This window comes from Thrips palmi, unplaced genomic scaffold, assembly GCF_012932325.1.
Source record: "Thrips palmi isolate BJ-2018 unplaced genomic scaffold, TpBJ-2018v1 HiC_scaffold_15, whole genome shotgun sequence".
NCBI lineage: Eukaryota > Metazoa > Arthropoda > Insecta > Thysanoptera > Thripidae > Thrips > Thrips palmi.
Genome location: NW_023144624.1, coordinates 10,954,320 through 10,970,318, shown reverse-complemented (window position 1 = coordinate 10,970,318; position 15,999 = coordinate 10,954,320). Strand labels below are relative to the sequence as shown.

The following is a 15,999-nucleotide window of genomic DNA, read 5'->3' as shown; positions in this document are numbered from 1 at the left end:
CAACTTGCCGCGCCGCCCCCAACCGGCCCAACCCCGCACATCATCATTGCCGCATCGACCGCCGGCCCGGAGGAAAAGCGACTGGACGGGATTCCGGTCGGCAGACGTGTCGGCAGCGGTAGTGAGTCGCTGCGCTGCTTGTCCGCGTGCATGCGTGATGGCATTGGCGACACCAGCGGAGGGCACTCCAAGTCGAGAGGAGCGGACGAGACTGTCAGACGTCGCTAGCAGACGACGCCGGCAGTCGACGCTAGCAGACGACGCCGGCAGTCGACGCTAGCAGACGACGCTAGCATACGACGCTAGCAGTCGACGCTAGCAGACGACGTTAGCAGACGACGCCAGCAGACGACGCTAGCAGACGACGCCAGCAGACGACGGCGCAGGAAGGCCGTAGTCCCGGCTGTCCGAGGCAATGTGGCACTCCGCTTCTTGCTTCTTGTCACGATTCCGGGACAAAAGGCGAGCCTCCTCGGCGCCCCATAGAGCTGCCCGGGCGCTGCTACCCGGCCGGGGGGTGCGAGGGGTCCCCGTCGGGGCGCCACCCGGCATCGTCGCCTTAAAATGAAGTTGGAAGCCTTTGGGGCTTTGGCGTGCTTTGGCGCCGCGCTGCGCCAGCGCCATTGTCTCGATATCTGCGTCACTCGCCGCGCGGCCCCGCGCCGTCCCGGGTCATTACTGCGCCGGGGGCGCAAGCGGGCGCAAGCCAGGGGCGTGGATAGGCAACCTTCGGATGCCAGCTCGGGCCGGCCGCCTGCAGCCCGCCTGCCTGCCCGCCTGCCTGCCTGCCCGCCTCCCCCGTTCCAGGTCAGGTCGCCGTGTGAATCAGTAAAACTGTGGTGTGGATGGCGGTAGCGGCAGCAACATGGTGGCTGCTAATGAATTCCCTCTAGAGCGCGCTGCGCGCTCCGGCCTGATCCTCCTCCACTGTGCTGAACCGCTCTCAGTGCGGCAAGCCGGGAGGGAGAGAGAGGGAGAGAGAGAGATAGAGAGAGAGAGAGAGAGAGAGAGAGAGAGACCTACCGGCTCGGAATCAGTCTGCTATGGCAGCAGCTCGGCGACGAGGAACATCGCTCCGTCCGCCACCTCGGGGAGGTTGGCGAGGCTGTACCTAGCGCCTACCTAATGCAGGCGTTGATCGAATCCGAGAGGGTTTTGCCGTCCTCGCCGTCCTCGCCCGCGTCTCTATCCCACCCCTATGGAGTACCCGTCGGCTGTGGCGGCATGGCAGCGAGGCGCCGCGCTTCGGCACTTCGGCACCCGGATGGACGCGAGAAAACGAAAAATGGAGCTCGCCTTCCCTCCCTGCCTTTGAGGACGCCTGCACTGCACGCGTCGAGACGAGCTCGGCGTCGAGGGCGCCACTGAGCCAAGCCAAGGCAGCACTCAAACATTTGCTCTCCGCACATTTCATCTCTGAGCCGAGGAGCAGCGGGAGACGGCACTGGCGGGAGCGGCGTCAGTGAGAGAGAGAGAGGAGAGAGAGAGAGAGAGAGAGAGAAGAGAGAGAGAGAGAGAGAGAGAGAGGCCGGAGCAAGCGGGAGCTGCATGCATTTGAATTGGATTCGGATTCGATTCGGTTCCTCTTTTTGCCTCAGAGCGGCCAACTTTTTCCTCTAGCAGACATGCGATTCCCCACGATGCGATGTGCAGGCCGACGCCCGGCCTGGCCCACGCCCCCTGCAGCACGCCAACAAGGGCGGGTGGCAGGCCGCTCGGCCGCGGCGGCGCGCGCTCTTTGTTGCTGCACTGGCTGTGTAGTACTCTCGTGTAAAGGGCCCCCCCCCCCGCCCCGCCCCCCCCCCCGCCCCGCCCCGCCACGCCCCCCCCCCGCCCCCCCCCCCCCCGCCACGCCATGCCACCCCCGCCGCGTGGCTGTCGGCACGCGAAAGCTCCTCGAAACTACTCGGCCAAGTCTGGGCTGGACGTTCGCGCTTGGCGCGCTTGGACTGTACGGGACGTGGCGGCCCGTCTGGCTAAAGAGCCTCGCGTGGCGCGGCGCGGGGCTACTTGGTGCGCTCCGTCGCTTTCGCAGCCCCACCGCGAGTGTGGTGGTGGTGCTGTTGTTTTTGTTGTTGTTGTTGTGGAAATATCCAACAGGAACCGCAAAATGCGCGCGTTGCCTCTCGCCACCGCTTCGAATCGGAATCTAATAACCGGCTTTGTTGTTGTTGTTGCAGACAACATGGAGACGCTGTGCAAGGACTACTTCCGGCAGCAGCAGCTCCGCAAGATCGACGGCGCGGAGCTGCGCTCGCAGAACGAGCGCAACCTCAACTGCATCGTCACCTTCCAGACGCACTCCATCCTGCAGTCCTTCATGCTGCGCTTCGACGAGCTGCACCTGGACTGCAACGACCACCTGTACATCTACGACGGCGCGCACGCAGTGGGCACTGCCAAGGTGGGGACCGCCCCCGCCAGCTAAACCAACTCTTATTCAAGTTGAAACATTTCTTGACTGGCACGTTTTCTTTGCAGTGGGATCTCTCCTGCCGCGACACCCGCGAGCTGGTGGGGCCCATCCACACACGGACCAACCACGTGACGCTCAAGTACGTCACGGACAACTGGGGCACGGAGCGCTGCGGATTCCACCTCATCATCACCGCCGTCAAGGACCCCCGTGAGTCTGGAGTCGGAGTCTCTGCCCCACTGGCGGCGCTATGGTTTATTCGCTCGGGGAGGAGGGGGGGGGCACCGCAGGGGTTGCGCGGGAACGGCGACGGCCGGCCCCAGAAATGAACAAATCAGCTGCCGAACGCGCGTTGAGCGCGCGGGCGTTCCAGCGGCGTTCCGAAAGGCGTTCCAGCGGCGTTCCGGGGCGCCGCGCGGTCCGACGCGTCGGATTGGCTGCCATTCCCGCTTATGGCCATCATCCGTCCAAATATGTGTTAGCAATCTCCACGCAGTCTTCACCCCCTCCCCTCCCTCCTTTTTCTGTGACCATGATAAATCCGGCCGACCCGCGCAGACAAACCAAACAGCCCGAAGTGCCTCGCCCCGCCCCGCCCCGCCCCGCCTCGCGGTGCCCACGTGCAGTGGTTGTGGCGGCCAGAGGCCCACGGCGGAGCGGACCTGCTGCGCTAAAATATGACGCCAATCTGTTGGCGCGAGAGTGCCGGCCGAGTGTGATGGTCCGGACTGGACTCGAGTCGATAGTCCTACTACTGCTGGACCCCCAACCCTCCCCCTTTTCCCTGGGATTCAGGGGTTCAGCTTCCCAGGGAGGACGCTTTTGCTCTGGCAAAGAATGGCTAAATAGTCGGGCAAGCGACGCCGGGCCCGCGCGACCAGCCGGGGCCCCGTGCCTGCTGGCAGCGTCCACGCGCGGGGCCACGATGTGTTGCCTACCTCGCACGGCGCGCTGGGCTGGTCGCCTGTCCTTCCCTTCCCTGCCGCTCCGCCCCCCTCCCCTCGTTACGCTGCCCCCATCGGAAACGTGTCGGGGGTGTCATCGGAGCCGGGGATGACGGCCTGTCCGACTCCAGCCCTCCAGCCGGCGGAGGGCGGAGGGGCAGTAGTTGTCCCTTCCGTCCCCTCGATGGCGAGCGGGCCGGCGCGGCGGACGCGGCGGACGCGAACCCCCGCTGAAAGATTCAGGCAGCGCGCACCGCGCCTCGCCTCCGTTCTGGAATTGGCCGTAAAAAAGGCCGTTGTTTGTGCCGTCGGCGCCGTCGGCCGGGAAGGCGCTCTGTTTTAGGTTTGAGGCGCCCGCGGTGACTGTGTGGTGCACTATATTGTCACGCAAGTTTGTCGTAAAGCGAGTCGTAAAAACACGCGCGTTGTGTTTTTTTGCTTTGCAGAAACGACGTGCAATGACTTCAAATGCAAGACCAGGGAGTTCTGCATCCACACGGACCTGGTGTGCGACGGCGTGAACCACTGCGCCGACGGCAGCGACGAGACCGCCAGCGAAAAGTGCGGCCGTGAGTATTCTTTTATTCTTTTTCCCTCCCCCTTTTCATTTTTAATCGTCCTCATTTATTCGCTGTCCGTGACTCTGTGTACTCGGCAGCCTCCTTTTGTAAACCGGCGGGCCGTTTGCGCACGCCGCGCGTGTTGACAGAATCTTTCCCGTCCAAAATAAATAATTTGCGAAATGTGTTATTGTTTTGCAGGCGGCGAGATGGGGCTGGTCATGGGCGTGTCCGTGACCCACCTCGTGGTGGCGTGCGTGTCGGCCCTGCTCATCCTGGGGCTGGCCGTCGTCGGCGTCGTGGTCTGCGTCTACCGACAGGGGCCATCCGCCCCCGCCGCGCCGCCCTGTGAGTGCCGACGAACAGCTTCAACCCACAAATTCGCGCTTCGGCTATATTTCTCAAGTTTGCTGGTGAGCATCAGTGCCACGGTTAATAACTGAACCACGTTTCTGTTTCAGTCCAAGCAGTGCACCACGGCGGGCTGAATGGCGCGGGGCACACGGGTGCCGGGCTGAACCACGGCCCCGGGACGACGACTCTGACGCGGGGGCCGCTGGGTCCCCCTTTGGGGCCGTCGCTGGGCAACCCGCCACATACCCTGTCGTTGATGCAGCCGGGAAACTGGTTATGCCCTGTGGGAACACAGCTCGGGTACAGCGGGGTGTGGGCCCGCCTCTACTGCTGCCTGGCAAAGTGAGGAGCGATGGCTCAGACAGGTGAGTCCCTGGTCCTTGGTTCGACTCCCGAGCACACCGCCCTTTTCAAACATTTACCGTCCCCTAATCGTTGCTACTCTCCTGATACGCGCGGTCGACGTTTTGACGTGCTCGAAACAGAGTAGCGTTGGCCGCGCTGGCCCGCGCTGCCCCGTCTCTGGGAACCACGGCGAACTTTGCCCATCCACGCGCCGTCCCGCCATCTCTACTTCATACACCAGCCTTCCGTTCCATTGCTTGCCTTGCCTCGCCGCATACATAACCCTGTAAAAACCAACCGCCGGTAATATGGTGCACTAAAAACACAACCCTGTTTTGCTTCCAGCGATATCTCCTCCAGCCAAAAAGACGAATGGTTTGTTTAGGTGAGTGTGCTTCAATTGCAATATTATTACCACGACTTAAGCCCTCTCAGCCCGTTCTGGCTTCTTTCTCGTTAAAGACGCATTCGTTTAAGCAAACTTTTTTTACTTCGTAGAATTCTTAATGAAAATAAAGTATCAGAAAACTGGGCAATTTACTTCGTATGATGATGGCGCTAATTATTTGTGTAACTACTCAGCAAAATTAGCAAAAGACCTCTCACGTGCTGTGTGAGAGGGTGGTGAGAGGCGCCGCCAAAGCACCTTAGGCTAAAGCTCTTGGAACTAACCCCGTTGCTTGCGTGTTGTTGCAGAGGCAGGCCCTGCCGAGTGTCTTGCAGGGTGAAGTCCGTGCCGGGGGTGGTACCCAACCCCAGCCGGCAGTGCAACTAGCTCGGGTAGTTGCAACCAACACCAAGGGGCGTTTTGAAGGCCAAGACGTCGAGGACATCCACCAAGTCGAGGACGTCGAGGACGTCGAGGCCGCGCCCCGGCCGCCTCCCTGCGCCCATCCAGGCAGAGAGTGCGGCGAGCGCCAACACGCTCAGAAAACATGAAAAATTGTGCACCTTCACGTGTCCGACATAGACAGACGCACATGTGTGAGGGAGAGAACAACGAAACGACAATACTTATACAGGGAGCTTCTGAAGAGACGGAGCGTACTGAGAAGCGAGAGCCCTAAATAGTACAATTTTAGATAATATGTATGGACGCGTTGTGTCTAGGCACGAACCAGTGCAGCACAAGGAAGAAGTTCTGTGAGAGAAAAAAAAAGGTTTAAAACAAGTTGAACGATTGCGTAATATTATGGATAGTTTATAGCTGTTTACCATTTTTTGTTACCATGCAGAAGTTTTAGTCATGTGTAAATATGAAGAAGCGCTTCAGGTGCGTGCAGATGTGAACAGACTCACCCAGTGTTCAACAAACTTTGCGTTCAAAACGCGTTCCTCTTTTTATTTACCATGATTGTTTTCTGGGGTACTGCGGATACCGAGTCATAATAAATCGACGCAGGCTGCGCCATTTTAAATTGAGTTAGGTTATGTAATGGCAGAGACGTAAACTTTCAGTGACTCTAAGGGTAGGTATCGTGACGTTGCCTGTCCTCTTCGGGATTTACTTCTGTTGATTCACCTACGGGAAAAATCCTTTTGAATTCAGTCTGGAACACTCGGTGAGTCTGTTCAAATATTACAAAAGAGAAGTGTTGGATACTGATTGATTATTTATCCGTACACACATAACGTGTGCCGTTTGAAAAACACAGATGGACCCCTCAATGGTTGCCTTGACTGTGTTCCTTGTGCTCAAAATGGCGCAGACACTGGTTGAGTAACAATTGCATAGTCCATCCTCGTGTGGCTTTTTAAATTTTAACTTTCGTCAGACCTCAAAAGGTATCGGCTTTGTGCTGGCATGGTCAGAATGTGATACAAAGCATGAGTGAAAACATATCCAGGTGTTGTTGGTGTTGGTGTTGTGTGGTCCACAACAATCGGGTAAAGGATTCTTGCCTAAAGACACGAGCACTTTTTGGCGATCTCGGAGTGTCGGGGGAACCAGACGCAAATATCAGCCGAGAAGTTAAAAAGCTCTCAGCATTTTTATTTGTTTTGCATATCATATTTATTCCTTGTAGTGCGTCAAAACCATTTTATAACAATATCATTGTAGCAACTCTCTGAATGGCAGTTGGTACTTCATTTTACGATTATCAATTATACCGTGTGATATTTTGTTCGGTCATTTATCAAATGTCGACTTTTATTTAAAATTTTAGCCATATCCGTTTTGAATTTGTTCAAAAGTAAATTACTCATATCATGCTTATTGGCAATTGTGATGACTCCTCTATGATTTCATATCCCCAGTCTTTGACAATTGTCACGACAGTCTGTAAAAAACACTTATATCATGCTGTAGTAGATCGTATATCAAGCTTTTATCCAATTTGGTGGTTTTACCAATGCAATCACGATACGCATTCAACGAGTGATTAAAAAATAACTTATCTGCGTGAATCAAGCTCTTCACCTCTTTGAACTGGGGTAATTTTTTAGCTCGGGAAGGGCTTTGAAACATTTAACGAGTATGAGTGGTGATGCAAATTGCACTGCACTATGTTGTGCCAAATCGGTCAAAATCGGGGAAATATGAGTTACGAACTATCCCGTTCTTGACCGTGTGTCCTGTCAAATCTACGTCACATTTTCTAAAAAAAAATGAAAAGAAAAAATTTTCACCGTAAAGCCCCTTTCGTAGACACTTGAAAGACAGTTACTTCGCAAATTGTACATTGCCTAACTTGTAGCTACTTGTGGTATTTGCTACGATTTTCTTTCAAAGGCCCGCGATCGGTCGTTCTTTTTTTGTTCGCTGCTTCACGAAAGGGGTCATTTCATATTTTTGTTTTTTGTTTCTTTTTAACCCTATTGAAAATCACGGACAAAGCGGCTTTCTTGTCCTGATCGAGTTTTTGGTGTAAACGTGACTTCAGTATGAATGACGACTAATTTTTCTGTTTTGAATGGCTGTGGATTTTTGCAGAAAACGAATAGGTTACACGGCATGAGGTGGATTATAACGCAAAGTCACATTAAAATTGCTCTTTGATCTTCTCTTTGGTCAATTAAAAGATTGAAAACGAACCTTCTGACAGTTTTCCAGCGACGAGGTTTAGCTTGGACTTCAAGCAGTTTCAATGTCTTAAGAACAATTTCATGACAATAGCTATTTCTACATTATCTATGGATTATACACGAAAGTGTCCTTATTTTTAATGGCTATTTATGCTCGTCTTTCTTTGTCCTCTGTGTGATTCTCTACATTTTCGATGTATTTGTCACTGCTAACATCTGTCAATAATTATGCAACTTGAAGCAGAACTCGGCGCCTTTCATAGAAAGTTTCGTTTAGCTTTAGCAGATCAGAAATAATAAATAATAACGGCTGAATAAAGAATGTGTTAGTCATTCTAAGATAAATTTTTCATCAGTGCATGGAATTTTGGTGCATTTTGCCTTTTATTCTCGCCGGACCATTACAGTCATCGAGTCTCTATTTCATTCATATTTGATATAAATATACCTGACAACGCTTCCGAAGCGGACGACTGATTGTGACAAATTAACAAAATTTAGTGCCTAATTTTGTACTTTGAGACTCATGTGCACAGCTTTTTAAACGTCTGAGCAGGTAGCTGACTGTTCAAAAATCAACCTGAAACATACAATGTTCCTGTTAAAGTGATTCCCACTCCATGCAGTTTTGTCGAAAGTAGGCCAGTAATCCACGTTCCAAAGCTTACGAACCGAACCATTTGAATCTTTAATGATACTTATAATGCACAATAATCACAATAAGACATCTGTCAATTAAATCATATTACAAATGGCTTTCATTTTCTTAATGCAGATTGGTGAGTTGTCTTTATGTTTTGAGTATTTAAGAGAGCGAAGCAGTGGATTTAGGACCTTGAAAGCGGCAGTTAGATTCTATTATGTAAGCAGCTGGATTTCCAATCCCCTGCCCTGTCTGTTCTTTCGTGTGAAGTACCTAATTAGTTTGTGGTAGCGATTGTTTTGTTGTGAAAAATATCTCTTTGGAAGCGTTTTCCCTCTAGCTTCTTGGAAGAAAATTGCTTCTGTTGTTTAAGAGATAAACCATAATGAATTTAGTTGCGTTATGATTGATTCGTGATGCGCCCTATCCCACTCCCCCACAGCAGCAGGCGATACCCCATGATGCGCAGACGCGGGGTAACGACGCTCCCGGCCTCGCGCGTGGGGTAACAGCAGTTGGAGCAGCCGCCGTTGCAGAGACATGTTTAGAAACAATCCAGGAGAGCGAGATAGAATCTTTCAGAGCAAAACTTTCAGCATTGTGCTTAGGAGCAAATGCGCTGCTGAGGACCCGCAGGGACTTTTCGCGCCATCTCCAGCAGCACAGGGAAGGCAGGCGGGAAGGAGGGCGCGGAGGGGCCTCGGGGTGGAGGGGGTAGTGCCGCTGCGGCGCGCCGTGCCGTGCGCCGTGCGGAGCGGACGGACCAACCAAACAACAAGAGAGTCCTGTGAGTCCTCCTCAGTCCTCCGCCGGCCGCCCCTCGCCGCGCATCGCCCCACGTGGCGTGTGTCCCGCGCCGTCTCGCAGACCGTCTCGCAGACCACGCTCCGCCGCGGCCGTCGAGCACCCACTCGTGACGTTCGGACCGTTGTTTCGGGTAGTGCTAGGCGACAAGCTTCGAGTCCGCGCGACGACGGCAGCCGAGCCGACCGAGACCCAGAGCGTGGCGGTTGGTGTCCGTCGACGGGATCGGGCGCGACCGCCCCCGCGCCGTCCTAACCTCCCCGTGCCACGCTCGCCGGCTGCGCCGGTTGTGCGAGACCGCGGCGGCCAGTGCACCGGCACCGCTAGTGAGTGCCCTTTGTGCCGTGTCGACGAGTGTGATGTGCTGTCAAGCCCGGAGTGGCCCGCTGACTTGCCCGCTGCGCCCGTAAAGGATTAACCAACGCCATGAGGATACCTTCATCATGACTGGCGCGACGCGGCGCCGGGGCCGCGGGCTCGACCTCGGCCACGCCGCGGCCCTGGTGGCCGTGCTGGCGGCGTGCTGTCTCGGCGGCGGCCTCGGCCACGGCGGCGGCAGCAGCAGCAACCGCCAGCCCTGGGACAGGGATGGCCTCGAGCCGGCAAGGACTGCGAGGACCGCCAGGGCCCGAGCGACAAGGCATAACGGTATTGGCAAACAAGGTAAGGAGCAAGTCCATCACTCGCCCGCCCCGCCCCGCCCCGCGCGCCACGCCGCGGGCAAGGCAGAATGTCACTGCACAGATGCGGCGTGCTGCGTGCGTGCGTGCGCGTCCACCAGTCCCCGCCACGACGGCGAGGACGACGACGACCAGGAGGAGAATGGATGTAGTCCTCCTGCACCTCCTTGCTCGTGTGCGCACGTGTGTATGCCTGTTTACCTTTTATTTTTTTGCTTCGCCAAATTTGTCGGCGGGCACTGCGCTTCAAATGCAGCAAATTGAAAGCCCGACGGTTATTCGCGGTGAATTCGCAGTCCGTCGGCCCTTATTTATGCCTCGCGATTAATCCTGTCGCTGTGGCGTCGCCGTGTCGGGGAGACTGGAATGCACGAATGCTCGCTGATTGACACGCCACGCCGGGCTTTTGTGGCTGTGTGACTGTTCGGGACCCTGGACAGGCCTGTCTTCGGGCTGTCTTTGGCTGCGGCCGATGACGCCACCTCTCGGGGGAAGGAGGAAGGACACGCCTGGCGGTCCCCCTCAAAGCAAAGGACCTCAGCACCTTCTGACACCTTAACGAAGATCTACGACCGGCCCTGCAGTGGCCCTGCCCTTTTTCTCGGTCCTTTGCGGTCCGAAGGGTCCGAAGCTGTCCGCCGTCTCTGTCGCTCCGGAGGCTGGCGTGCCGTGGCGGGCCGGCGTGCCGCGGCGGCTGCGTGCGAGGCGCCCCGCCGGACTCACTTGGGGAGCTCACCTGGCTGGGGGTGCCGCTGTCTCCCTCGCGCCGCCGGCCCAGCCCGGCCCGGCCAGCGGGTGCGATAGAGACGAGGATGTGTTTGCGCACGCTGCCCTACCCGCCCACCCCATCGAGGGCTCTCTTATTCTTTCGACCCTGCCAAAAATGGGGGTGGCGCTCTGGACCCTCCACTGTTTGGCTTGGAAGTCCGGAGCTATGGGAGGTTGCCAAAATTGTGGGTCCTTTTGTGTCTTTGGGCCACAGTTTCCTTATTTTTCGACGTATCGACCTGCGGTTTGATTCCTATGACTTAACTTCATCTCCCCTACTATCCCACACACTAACCGAGCATGCAGTTCAAGCATTTCCCTGTCAAAACAGGCTAAAACTGGGCAAAATGTAACTTCCGTGCTGTCCATTGTCCAAAAAGTCCGTGTTTCAAGGCGAAAATCTCCTGAACTATTTGTCGGAGAGCAAATCCGCGAACAGCCTTTTGTTCTGTTGGCAACCCTTTATGACATTCTTGGATAGCAATTTATTCCAGTGACTCTCACCTCCTGCTTTATTGGATGAAAAATGTCCACCGTGTACTGGTTTTCCAACATCGTCAACTTTAGTTTCGCGCCTCAGCGCCGAACCTGTAGCGGGAAAAGTTCGGCTCAACGTCCCGAATCAGCAGCACGGCTTCCTCTTTCCAGCGCGGTAGGCGGATTTTCGCTGGAGGGCTCCGTTCCGGCTAGCTTGACCACCAAAGGTAAAAATCCGGCATGTGTCAGGTTTATGTGTAACCTTCCGTGTCATCAATTGCGAGCTTGCTACTCGGCCTATCGATTTCGGTCCACCTGGCCATTTTGCGCTTTTACGTCTTTTAAACTTTAGGCGAGACACCTGTTCGATTTGGTGAACCGGTTGGTCCGTTTTCACGGTTTGTTTGATGATGTAACTTCCGTGCCATGCACATTTTCGGTAACTTCCGTGCCATTCCCCCATGTAAAGTATAGGGGAAAAATCAAAGTGCGAGAAAATACTGGCCTCCTTCGGAAATGCGTTTAGAATGACCCCTAGAATACAGGAAAAATGCTAAAAAAAATTTAGAACGAGATATTTTTTTTACTTTTTTAGGAGCCAAAAGGACCCACAATTTTGGCAACTTCCCCTATGCCGCCTTCCCGCTGGCAGGCTGGGTCTGCTGTGCAGCGCAGCTGTCTTGTTTTATTCAATCCTTTTTATTCTTTTGAATGTGGATTCTCCGGCTGAGGGTTGCAGGGGTTTTGGCGGGCATCGGGCGCCACGGTCTCGGCCTCGGCGGCCCCGAGGTGGTCACCGAGTGCATTCTTTGGATGCTGCATCGCTGCAGCCTCTCGGCCGGCCGGACCCCCTGGCATGCACCGCCACCACAGCCTCCACGGCCTCCACGGCCTCCACGGCCTGCACGGCCTCCACGGCCACCACGGCCTCCACGGCCTCCACGGCCTCCACGGCCTCCACGGCCTCCACGGCCTGCACGGCCACCACGGCCTCCACGGCCACCACGGCCACCACGGCCACCACGGCCTCCACGGCCTCCACGGCCTCCACGGCCTCCACGGCCTCCACAGCCTCCACGGCCTCCACAGCCTCCACGGCCTCCACGGCCTCCACGGCCACCACGGCCTCCACGGCCTCCACGGCCACCACGGACTCCACGGACTCCACGGCCTCCACGGCCTGCTGCTCTGATCTCGGCTCGGACGCGCGGGACGTGCTGCAGGGGGCGGGGCGGCCGGCCGGCCGGCGGGGCGGGCACTGGCCGGGCATGCCGAGGTGCCCCTGCCCTGTTCCCTGTTCCCGCCCATAAAAGACCTCAACGTGAAAACTAATAAAGTCCCTCTGGCGCATACATAAAGGGGGCCGTCCGTAAGTCGGCGCGCTTTCCCTCCCCGGGGAGTCGCCGTCGCCGCGGACGGGGGCCGCCGGCCACCAGCAGGGCGGCGCGCACTTTTGGCCGCGCCTGTACCGCGCCGAGTTTCCACAGACCGCGCGTCGTCCCTGTCACTCGCCGTCTGCAAAGCAACGCAGAGCAACGCACAGCAACGCACAGCACCAAAGCAACGCAACTGCGGCCTCCGCGCTGCGCAAGTACGACGGGAACACGGGGACGTTTTGACGCCTTGGCGCGCTTTGGCCTCCAGCGGCATCCTCCAGTGTGCAGAGCGTCCTGCCTGATTGTCATGTCAGTGCCACTACACCGGCTGGGCTGGAGACCTCCTGGAGGCCGCTGGAGGCTCGGAGGGTGCCAAAGCTCCCCTCCCCTCTCCCCCTCCCCGTGGGTGGGCAATCAGGAGGCCGATGACAACGGGGACAGCGGACAGGTGTATCGGGAGGAGGGGGAGGGGGGGAGGGCGAACCTGTCCGGGTACATCTCCGCACAAAAGCCGCGCGCCGTCCCGGGCATCACGACGGCCGGTCTCTCGTACGCCTCACAGCCAGATTTCGGCGGCCGCTCAGCCGCTCTACAAACACGCCTTAGAGCCCGCCGGCTTTGTGTGTCGCCGATTTCATTTCGGCTGAGTGTAATTCCGGCGTCGTGTATAGGCTGTATAGGTGTGTAGATGGCTCGGTCGCCGTGCGGCGTGGCGTGGCGTGGCGTGGCGTGGCGTGGCGGTGTTGCGGCGGCGGGTCCGCCATCCTCGGACGTGAGCCTCGCCGGCGCGCGGCGCACGGGGCACCGTGGGGCACCCAGCAGCAGCGGTCCGGTCTCCGCATGACCAGCGCCCCTTTTATGGATTGGCGCGACCGGGCCACTTTTTACGCGACATCTGGATAAAACAATAAAACACTTTTTGCTTTCCTCTCCCCTCCCCCTCCTCTCGCGGATGCAGAGGTGCGCAGCACACTGATTCCGAGAGTCGCGTTCGTCGCTCTGTCTCTCTCGCACTCCCGGGAGCGTCCCGTGCCGTGCGAGAGAGACGGAGCGACGGAAACGACTCTCGGAAACGGGCCGTTGCTTTCCCACGCTGCCGTTTGGCCGGCGATTGGACGCCAATTGGACAACGCCAAGTGCGCCGTGCAGAAGTGAGCCGAAGTGAGCCGAAGTGAGCCGAAGTGAGCCGAAGTGAGCCGAAGCCAAAGGGCGGCCAGGCTCGGTCGGCCCACCGGCCACCGATAGGTCAGGGGTCAGCGTCTGCCTGCAGCAGGGATGCTCTCCGAATTATTGCGAACACACACACACACACACACACACACACACACACACACACACACACACACACACGCCGGCGCCGAGGATTGGCGCGAAACGCCGGCGATGCGACGTCGTTGGCGATGCAGTGCGATGCAGTGTTTGCGTTACGACGTCATTGGCGGGCGTTACCGGGCGTTACTCTGCTTTACAGGCTTTTTGTGTCCGAGCGCGGCGGAGCGGTGGAGCGCGGCCGCGTCGTATAAGGTGCCCGGAACGGCCGAACGGCCCCATTGTGCGGACAATGTTGTTGTTTTTGTTGATGCTGCAGCGCGCGAGAGTGCCCCGATCGGGTTTGTTTTTGTTTCGTTCTCGTCTTTTTATCATATATTCATTTTTGTCGCGGCGCACGGGTACTACTTCTTTCGTTTCTTTTTCGAGACCTCTCGAGTACATGCATGCAAATACACAGACACAAGGCCACGAAGGGCGAAATCCATCTATCGCACGACGGAAACGCCCCGCCCCCCTTTTCTCTCAATAGCCACCGCCACTGCCGCTTGGCGGTGTATTTTGCAGTGAATGATACTGCTCGTGTGTTTTGGCTGGACCAAGGCGGCTGCACGCGAGCCCCTTGGACGCCGCGTGTCTGTGTGAATGCGCTGTGTGTGTGTGTGTGTGTGTGTGTGTGTGTGTGTGTGTGCGTGAGGGAGATGAGCGTGCACACTGCACCTTCGAGGCGTGATGGCGACTCACTTAACGCTGTAATGATGATGTTTCTGTGTGCGTGTGTGCGTGAGCGCCGAGGAGGCCTCTTCGCTTAGGACCGAAAGCAGTCCCAATCACAGAGGAAATAGGAGAGGCGATGAGGAGGAATGTGCGGGGAAAGGGAAGGGGGGGGGAGTGCAGTGGACGTCTGCTAATTCCTTTGCATGCCCGTAAAAACTTTTATGCCCCCGGAGTCCTGTGGGATGGGAAGAAAGACCCCACCCTCTGCCGCCTCCCTGTACGGCCTGTGCGGCCCGCGCGTCTGCTGCACCAGAAATTTGGTGAGCGGCTTGTGGGAGGGCGACGTCGATATTTATCGCAGGGGATTTATCACCTGATTTTTTTAAGACTTCGCGCCTCTTGGCGCCCGAGCCGCCACCCCCACTGATAGCCAGGTAGACGAGCCGCATCTTACCTTTCTCTCTCTATACGGCTCTCACTCTCTCACACGCGCACACTCGCTCACTCACACAAGGGCACTGTGATGGGGCGTTTGCCATGTGGCGTGTTGCACAATCCTGACCAGTGCACTATGCCAATGCCCCCTCCCCATGTACCTTTCCCGTTGCGCAAAAGGCTGCGCACCGCGTGGCTCCCGGCTGGAGTCCACTGGAGTCCATGAATCAAATCAGTCCGCGCTGCGCCGAGGGTACAGTGCCAGAACGAAAATCGAATTACAAGCATCGAGTCGCGGCCGGGAGTCGAACCCCAGCCGACAGTTGGCCGCGGGGCAGCAGCGGGACAAGGCGCTCGGCTCCACGTCCACACCGTGTTTGGGTGTGCTCGCTCATGCAGACCGTCCGAGAGTCGTTGTCGCTCTGTCTCTCGCGCTCACGCGTCTCGAAGCGCTCCCGAATGCACGTGCGAGAGAGACAGGGCGAAAACACCGACTCCCAGTCTGCTGGCCGGCCGGTGCCTCGCGTGTCGCCCGAACGGAGTGGAACGGAGTGGCCGAGACCCCGAAGAGGAGGACGACGGGCCGGAAATCAACGTGAAATGATATGCGGGGTACTCGACTCGCCGAGGTGGAAATAAATTTGACGCCGGAAAAAGAGAGGATAAAAAGTGAAAGTCACACTCGAGGTGGGCGCAGCGGCGGCCACGGGGCGGCCCACGCACAGTGCACGTTCACGCACTCGCACGCGTGGTCGCAGTGTCATTTTCCACACTTTGGAACAGAATTGAACCGCGTGAACCAAACAACGTCTGGTGGAAGTCGTTAGTTCATCACGCCCTTTTTTGGCAGAATACTTTTATAGCGGCACTCTGTCCCCATCGCCGGGTATTTTTCTACCTGTTTAACATGAAATAAAATCCCGGGGAAGACCAGGAAGACCACACCGGCCGCGTCCCTGTTTACGGCGTAGCGGCACAATGGTCCCGATGGACGCGCATCGGCAGGGACTCGACGAGGACGACGAGGACGCAGGGACTCGAAGGGCCATCAATAGGGGTGTCGCGCCCGCCCCGCCCCCCCGCCCCGCCCCGCCGCGCCCCGCCCCGCCCCGCCCCGCCCCGCCCCGCCCCGCCCCGCCGCGCCCCGCCCCGCCCCGCCCCGCCCCGCCCCGCCCCGCCCCGCC

General features: G+C 57.4%; 2 protein-coding genes across 2 annotated transcripts in view; both read left to right on the top strand.

Annotated features, from left to right (window-relative positions):
* Positions 1 to 7,625, top strand: part of LOC117641426 — a 40,697-nt gene extending 33,072 nt beyond the window's left edge. The window contains exons 2-8 of the mRNA XM_034378723.1: positions 2,181 to 2,404; positions 2,482 to 2,626; positions 3,807 to 3,929; positions 4,122 to 4,268; positions 4,382 to 4,639; positions 4,965 to 5,004; positions 5,316 to 7,625. Coding sequence (XP_034234614.1) covers positions 2,181 to 2,404; positions 2,482 to 2,626; positions 3,807 to 3,929; positions 4,122 to 4,268; positions 4,382 to 4,620 — 878 coding nt within the window. The 3' untranslated portion in view covers positions 4,621 to 4,639; positions 4,965 to 5,004; positions 5,316 to 7,625. The remainder of the gene's footprint in view (positions 1 to 2,180; positions 2,405 to 2,481; positions 2,627 to 3,806; positions 3,930 to 4,121; positions 4,269 to 4,381; positions 4,640 to 4,964; positions 5,005 to 5,315) is intronic.
* LOC117641218 (laminin subunit alpha-1) overlaps positions 4,627 to 15,999 on the top strand; it is a 69,043-nt gene continuing 57,670 nt past the window's right edge. Inside the window, exons 1-3 of the mRNA XM_034378369.1 lie at positions 4,627 to 4,639; positions 8,422 to 8,425; positions 9,701 to 9,756. Of these exons, the coding sequence (XP_034234260.1) occupies positions 4,627 to 4,639; positions 8,422 to 8,425; positions 9,701 to 9,756 (73 nt within the window). The remainder of the gene's footprint in view (positions 4,640 to 8,421; positions 8,426 to 9,700; positions 9,757 to 15,999) is intronic.